The sequence below is a fragment of the Chrysochloris asiatica genome, unplaced genomic scaffold, assembly GCF_000296735.1.
Source record: "Chrysochloris asiatica unplaced genomic scaffold, ChrAsi1.0 scaffold00387, whole genome shotgun sequence".
Lineage (NCBI taxonomy): Eukaryota > Metazoa > Chordata > Mammalia > Afrosoricida > Chrysochloridae > Chrysochloris > Chrysochloris asiatica.
Window position 1 is genome coordinate 591,116 of NW_006408905.1, and position 8,146 is coordinate 599,261.

The 8,146-nt window shown below is 41.8% G+C and overlaps 1 protein-coding gene across 1 annotated transcript in view; it reads right to left on the reverse strand.

Annotated features, from left to right (window-relative positions):
- The window catches only part of E2F7 (E2F transcription factor 7), a 59,461-nt gene extending 51,923 nt beyond the window's left edge, over window positions 1–7,538 (reverse strand). Inside the window, exon 1 of the mRNA XM_006876517.1 lies at window positions 7,446–7,538. Within this exon, the coding sequence (XP_006876579.1) occupies window positions 7,446–7,538 (93 nt within the window). The remainder of the gene's footprint in view (window positions 1–7,445) is intronic.
- Window positions 7,539–8,146: the final 608 nt, after the last annotated feature.

Here is an 8,146-nt window from a genome sequence, read left to right on the forward strand (position 1 = left end):
GGATTGCATCTCCATGTAAACAAAAATCCCCACCACTGGACCAATAAACAACATTCTTAGCAATGAAGAAAAGATTAAAATTGGTCCATTTTTCTTGGATCAACCATCAACACTCACGGAAGTAGCAGTCAAGAAAGCAAACATATTACATTAGGCAAATGTGCTACACAAGACTTTTTTAAAGTGTTAAAGAGCAAAGATGTGAGTTTGAGAACTATGGTACGCCTGACTCAAGTCATGGTATTTTCAATAACCTCATATGCTGTGAAAGCTGAACTGTGAATAAGGAAGATCATAGAAGGATTGATGCATTTGAATTATGGTGTTGGAGGAGAATATTGAAAGTACCATGGGCTGCCAAAAGAACAAACAGATCTGTGTTGCAAGAAGTATAGCCATAGTGCGCCGTGGAGGCCAGGATGGCCAAACTTCATTTTCATACTTTGGACATATTATCAGGAGGGACCAGTTTGGAAAAGTAGACAAGCAGAGAAAAAGAGGAAGGTGGCCAATGAGATGGATTGGCAAAGTGGCAGCATCAGTGGGCTTAAGCATGACAACAATTGTGAGGTTAGCCCAGGATTGGGCAGTGTTTCTTTCTGTTGTACACAGGGTCACTATGAGTCAGAACTGACTTGATGGCACCCAAGAACATAGGATAAGCACTCGACCACAAGGTCAGTTTGAACTGCAAGGTAGGAGGTCCAAACTCACCAAACACTCTTAGGAAACACTATACAGGGTTGCTATAAGTCGGAACAGATTTGAAGGAATTTAAAAACAAGAATACTTTGATGTACAACTCCTGGTGTCACGCTGTAGGATAAAGCACTGGACCACAAAGTCAGCTTGAACCACAAAGTTCGCAGTTGAAATAATAACTCACCAGCCGTACCTCAGAAACCATCTCCCCAAAGGACTTGTGTGCACTTAATGACGATGACAACAACAGTGTACTTTGATATGGAGTTCTGGTGATGCAAAGGTTAAGAGCTTGGCTGCTAGCTGAAAGATCAGCAATTTGAATCCATCCAGCAGCTCCTCAGGCCTGGCAATCTGGTCACATAAAGATTACAACTAAGAAAACCCTACAGGGCAGCTCTACTCTACCACAGGTTCACTATGAGTCACAACCGACTCAGTGGCTCCCAATGAGAACATTTTAATCTATTTTTACTACAATTTAAATGATACTTCAAGTAGAAGGATATTTAGGTTGTAAAGTTGAAGGTGTTTCTCTGCTAAGGTTTTCAGTGACTATATATTCTGAAGTAGTTCGTCACTCCTTCTTAGTCTGCCTTCATCTGGAAGTTCATTAGAAACCTGTCCACCATGGGTGATCCTGCTGGTATTTAAAATACCAGTGGCATAGCTTTCAGAATCACAGCAACTCACAAGCCACTACAGTACAACAAAATGATAGACAAGTGGTGGCATCAATGGGCTCAAGTGTGGCAACAATTGTGAGGTTGGCCCAGGATTGGGCAGTGTTTCGTTCTGTTGTGTATAGGGTCATTAAGAAGTGGTACTGACTTGATGTCACCTAACAACAACAACAATAGTAGAAGGTAGTGATTATATTTCACCTCTGCAAGAGCAAAACAAAATGGCAAGCAAATTGCTTTCTGAGACCTCAGATGGGCAAAGTCAGCTACAATCTGGTCACACCCTGCTCCATCTGTTTATCCTGCTATCCTGATGTTATATTAGGCAAAGGAAAGGGAATAGGCAGAGGAAAAGGAATGAGAGTAGGAATTTGGATCCTAGTTGTCTCAGCTCTATATCTTTCCAATACATTGCTCACTTTATCTAAAGCTTCTTTATCAACAGAACAATGGATTCAAAGTGAAGTATCTCTAAGGCTTTCTAAGAACTCTGGTAGCATAGTGGTTACGAATCGGGCTGGTAATCTCATGGTCAGCAGTTGGAAACTAACAGTTGTTCCATGGAAGAAAGATGAGGCCTTCTGCTCCCATAAAGATTTACAGCCTCAGAAACTCCGTACAGGGTCGCTATGAGTCGGAACTGACTCCAAGGCACATAACAACAAGGCTTTCCAGCAAGTTTGTCCAGTTGTGCAGTGGATTCTGCAATGCACCAGAATCCCCTTGAGGAATGAATGACTTTTTCCAGCTGCAGGAAGTATTGCCAAAAGTAAGCCCTGAGGAATTGCTATGGCTGAAGAGGGCGGACTCGCCCAGGGTTACAGCTCCTTCCTGGAAGGCCTATAACCTATGGTTGTAGAAATATCACTAACATATACAGGTCTGACCCACAGACCCCAACTCAGAACTACTCTAGGTCATCCTAGAACTCCCAAAGGTCATACCACTAAGACTGCATTGCAGATCCACTTTTCCCTCTGTCCAATCCTTCCTTCCTTCTATAGGCGCTGATTCCAAAAGTATACCTTAGTAAAATCCCTTCCAACTATACTCCATCTGAGTTGGCTAGCCCAGAAATCTAACGAGTATAACCCCAGAAATCTCTTCCTCAATCAGAGCGCCCAGGAAATGTAACCCATGAACTAGGTTCTCAGGTTGTCACATGTGTCTTGTGGAACCTGTTAGAGAATTGCTATAAGAATCAAATCAAATAATGAATGTGAAAGCAGTTTATAGTCTGTGAACTATACAAACATTCATTATTATTACTAATCCTACTGCTATAAATAAATTGGCAGTATTGGTGTGGCGCTGTGGGTTAATGCACTAAACTGCAAGGTCAGTTTGAACCATAAGGTCGGTAGTTCAAGCTCACCAGCCACTCCTTGGAAACCCTATACAGGGTTACTATGGGTCAGAATGGAATTTAACGGTACTTAACAAATACAACACCATCCTTTTTAAGGTTCATCACAAAGGTCATATCTTAGGAAGTCACCTTCTAGCTGTTGACTAAAATGTTTTCTTTTCAGAGTATACTTTCTAGTGTAAGTAATCTAAAGTAAGACCTTCCCTTCCCCACCTAACTGGTTCCTTACATCACCTGAATGGTTCTGATCCACTATCCTCACTGAGGTCACTTCTCAGTTGTCAAATCAGTGGCAATGTTGGGATGTCGTACTTGGCCTCACTGTAGCAGGTAAAACTGCTGACTATTTATTCTTTGCTCTTTAAACCTCTCAGGCCATACCATAGGTTTTCAGACACCATTCTCTTTCTTCTAGTTCTCTCCTACTTCTCTAACTATTCCTTCACAGTTCTCTTCATTTTTTCTTCTTTTTTCCACTCTTAAAAACCACAGTAGGACATATTTAGCCCTCCACTCTCACTATTCACTCTCTGGGATAGTTCACCCACTCTCATATACATGGCTTTATAATCATGTATCCTGACAATTTTCAAGTTTTTATCTGGTTGTAACTTTTCACCAAATTCCAAAGGCAAGCTACCTCCTCTAAATAATTATTTACCTGTAAATCACACAGGTACAAACATATTCCAAACCAGACTCAGGCTCTTTCTTAACTACTCCCAAAAGATCAAAGGCTTTGCCTACTAGTGGTAGTAGTTAAGTGCCATTGAGTCAGTTCCAACTTAGAGTAACCCTGTATATGGTTTCCAGGAAGCAGCTGATAGGTTTGAACCATGAGCTTTGCAGTTTAAACTGACCTCACCTTTTCCTAAAGCACCACACCAGGACTAAGTCTGGCGAGCTTCCTAATATGTAAGTTTATCCTACTTCTTTACCAGGTACCTTCCTCCACTTGTCTTAGTCTTAGGATTCATTTCTCCAAGTCCTAGCTTAAGTGTTATCTCCTTCATAAATTCTAAGTACTAGCTCAATCCTTAATGTTAATGTCTTTATCCCAAACCTGCTATTTTCTACTTTTGTCACCCCTAAAAAGGGACAATGAAGAGTCTTCTTTAAAACCCCCACAACCTGGCACAGGAAATTTGGGTTGTTGTTGTGATTAGCTGCCATGGAGTCCATTTTGATTCACAGCGACCCCATGTGTGCAGAGTAGAACTGCTCCATCGTTTTCAAGGCTATGATTTTATCCCAAGCTGCATCTGGGTAGGTTCAAACTACCAACCTTTCAACTAATAGTACAGTGTTTAAATATTGGCCCCAAAGACTTTGTTGTGTGGTTAAGTGCCATCAAGTCAGTTCTGACCCATAGTAACCCTGTATAGGGTTTCCAAGGAGTGAGTGGTGAGCTTCAACTCCTGAACTTGGGGTTCAAACTGCCTTTGATGTCCAGCGCATTAACCCACAGCACCACACCAGGGCTCTATACATTTCAGTTGTTGTTGTTTTTGTTAACTGTTGTGGAGTCGGTTCCAACCCATGGCGACCCAGCATAGGGTTTCCAAGGAGCAGCTGGTCGAGTTTGAACCAACGACTTTGTGGTTTAAACTGGAACTGGGGTCTAGGACTTTATCCCACAACGCCACACCAGGACGCCAGGTAAAGAAGTTAAATGCTCTACACGAAGACTAATCCTTCAGGACCTCAGTCATCTCTCAGAGGAATTTGAAGAAGTAATAACACAGCATCGCTGGATTCTGGTCATCTGGATTTCTCCCACATTTCTTGAAAGTTCATACCTCATGTCCATCTCACTCGCTCTCTTGTAGGCTGAACTTGTTGTTAAGTGCTGTCAAGTTGGTTCCAACTCATAGCGACCCTTTATAGAGTTTCTGAGGAGCAACTGGTGAGCTTGCACTACCAACCTTGCAGTTCAAACCAACCTTGCAATCTAGTGCATTAACCCACAGTGCCATACCAGGACTCCAGGAACTTGTTGCTGTTGTTAGGTGCCATTGAGTCGGTACTGACCCATAGCGACCTTATGCACAGCAGAATGAAACACTGTCCGATCGTGGGCCAACCTCACTACTGTTGCCACAATTGAGTCCATTGATGCTACCTCTTGGCCAATCTATCTTGTTGGGGGTCTTCCTCTTTTTATCTGACCCTCCACCTTACCAAACACAGTATCCTTCTCCAGCGACTGGTCCCTCCTGACAATATGTCCAAAGTATGAGAGATGAAGTTTGCCCATCTTGGCCTCCAAAGAGCACTCTAGCTGCACTTCTTCCAAACGGATCTATTGGTTCTTTTGGCAGTCCATGGCACTTTCAACATTCTTCTCCAACACCGTAACTCAAAGGCATCAATTCTTCTACGGTTTTCCTTATTCACTGTCCAGCTTTCACATGCATATGAGGTTATTGAAAATACCATGGCTTGGGTCAGGTGCACCTTAGTCCTCAAGCTGATATCTTTGCTCTTCCACACTTTAAAAATGTTTTGTGTAACAGATTTACCTAATGCAATAAGTCATTTGATTTCTTGACTGCTGCTTCCGTGAGTGTTGATAGTTGATCCAAGAAAAATGGAGTCCTTGACAACTTCAATCTTTTCTCCATTAATAAGAATGTTGTTTATTGGTCCAGTGTTTTCTTGACATTGAGATGTAATCCATACTGAAGGCTGTGCTCTTTGATCTTCATCAGTAAATGTTTTAAGTCCTCTTCACTTACTGGTCCTTTAATGTTTAGACCAAATGCTCCCTCCTCTATGAAGCATTCTAAATCTCCCTGGCCTTCCCATAAACTCATCTTTTCCTTCTCTGTTCTGCCAGAGTACTTTGTTTCTACTCCTCTTATAACCCACCTCAACTTTCTCCCACGGAGCAGCTACTAGATTAGAACCACCAAGCTCTGGTTAACAATCCAAGGCCTAGCCCACAGCACCACCAGGGTTCTTACTTACCAAATCACAATACAGTTGATTAGTTTTATATCCGGGCTCCTTGAGAGTCTGCCAAATAACTGAGGGCAGGGCCTACATCTATCCTATTCCTTTTTGTTGCTGAGCGCTTTACAAAAATCCATTGGGTTAGCTTTGATTTATGGAAGAAAAAAACAGGCTTAGAGAAATTAGGTAGCATACTAACCCACGGTTTCCCCAGTATCTGGAACATAATGCTGAAAGACTGAATGAATTTGTTTGTTTGAGGTCACGTAGCTGATGAATGGCAGAGGAGGTAATCAAACTTAGGTTTGACACTTTAAACCTCATGCTTTCATCATCTCTAGAGATTTTCCCTTCTTCATTGAAAGGTGAAAAGACAAAAATCCCTCTGGAGTATCTTTGCCTTAGTGGCACTGTGAGTTAGGCATTGGACTGCTAACCATGAAGCCAACAGTTCAAACCCATCATCTGCTTCATAGAAGAAAGATAAGGTTTTCTGCCCCTGTAAAGATAAAGTCTCAGAAATCCTATATAGCATCACTGTAAGTCTAAATCAACGGCAATGGGTTTTGTTTGGTTTTTGGTTTAGTATATTTGCAGTGTTGCTGCTGTTAAGTGTCGTCGAGTCAGTTCCAACCCATAGCAACCCTGTATAGGGTTTCCAAGGAGCATCTGATGAGCTTGAACCGCCAACCGTGCAGTTCAAACTGCTTTGCAGTCTGGCGCATTAACCCACAGCACCACAACAGGACTCTGATATATTTGCAGTCGTTGTCTGTTGTTAATTACCGTGCCGACTCAATAGTGACCCTTTGCTTTAATTCTGTGGTTTCTCTTGGAAAGGTGAATTAGTCCATGTTCATTTAAAAAACGTTAACAATTTCTCCCAATCTTTCACTATTTTATATTTTTTTCCTTGCTGCTGTGAAAATGTGAAATCTCAACTGTCACACCATTTATTAAAGGTAGAAGGAACCCTGGTGGCACTGTGAATTAGGCACTGGACTGTTAACCACAAAGTTGGTAGTTCAAACCTACCAACTGCTCCTACAAAGAAAGGCAAACTTCTCTGCTTCTGTAAATATTTACAAACTCGCAAACCCTATGTACTGTACGGTCACTATGAATCAGAATCAACCTGATGGCAGTAGGTTTGTTTCGTTGTTGTTTTTTAAATAGTAAAGTATCCTTGTTTAAGGCACTTGATAAAAAGTAATTCAAATATTCATAGTACATGTTGTTGTAAGTGCCATCGAATCGATTCCAGGTAGGCTCAATCGGTTTATCTCCTATATGATAGGCACATGTCATACCTGTGGGTGAAGGAAACAGCCTCTAGGAACTGATTTATTGGTTTGAGGACATTGCATAGCACTTGAATAATCCAGCAATCATAGCAGCAAGCAGCCATATCTACCTGGGAACCGAGGCTTAGCATTCCTCAATTAATTAGTTTATTCCATCCTTCAGAAGGACATGTATTAAAACTTCTGACTGCAGACTCCAGCCTATCTTTAATCCATTATAGTTGGTTCCAACATTACATCTAGCCTTTTTCTACAACCCAGTGGCTAAAAGGAAATACAATAATGGTTCGAATGCCTGTTTTTAAAAAGTATACTGCTATGGTTATTAAAATTTATATTATAACACAAATGTAAGTGGCAAATTGGAAAATATAATTAAACATCATCATCCCAAATATGGTAAGTTAAAGGTATTTATGTGCACATACTTACCTTTTGTGCATTTTCCCCATCTTCGATTGCAAAGCCTAGTCGGGGCTGTCTGGGGATGATCAGGTCTTTTAGTGTTAAACAATTTACATCCATCTGTAAGGCACAATTACATTAAAAAACGATTTTACAATGAGATAGTTTCTCCTTCGATGAAACTATTTACTATTTGTTAGTGAACATGAACTTCCCCTCCCTTAAACTCGTCCTGGGAATTTCCAGGAGCACAGTCACCCCCTCTCTAAAACTCAGAGGCACACAAGTGTGCTTAGGAAGTACTGAAAATCTGGGAAGGAAAATCATTGACAAAAGTAGGAATTCTTTAGGAAAACCAGCAGGGCAAAATAAAATGACCAATTCAGACGGGCATTAGGTAAATCTGTCAGGAAGCATAGGGTCTTCTAGGTCAGTTAATTTTGGCGCAAAGAACTGAGAGGAATTTGGCTTTGAGGGGGGCTTGAATCAGGAGGGAAGGAAACTTGATCGCTAGACCAAATCCACTCATTGCTTGGCTCAGTCACTTCGCAGGCCTTCCAGTAAACCCCAAGGATAAACACTTCCAAAGAAACCCCTAAATCGTGAGGAAGGACAGGGCCCCTGTTTTCCGTCGGAGGAAGATCTAGAGCAAGGACAGCAGCCGCGAGTCAGGTCTGGCGTCAGAAACGCCTCGATCTGCCGCTAGCGGAGCCCGGGAGGGTGGCAGG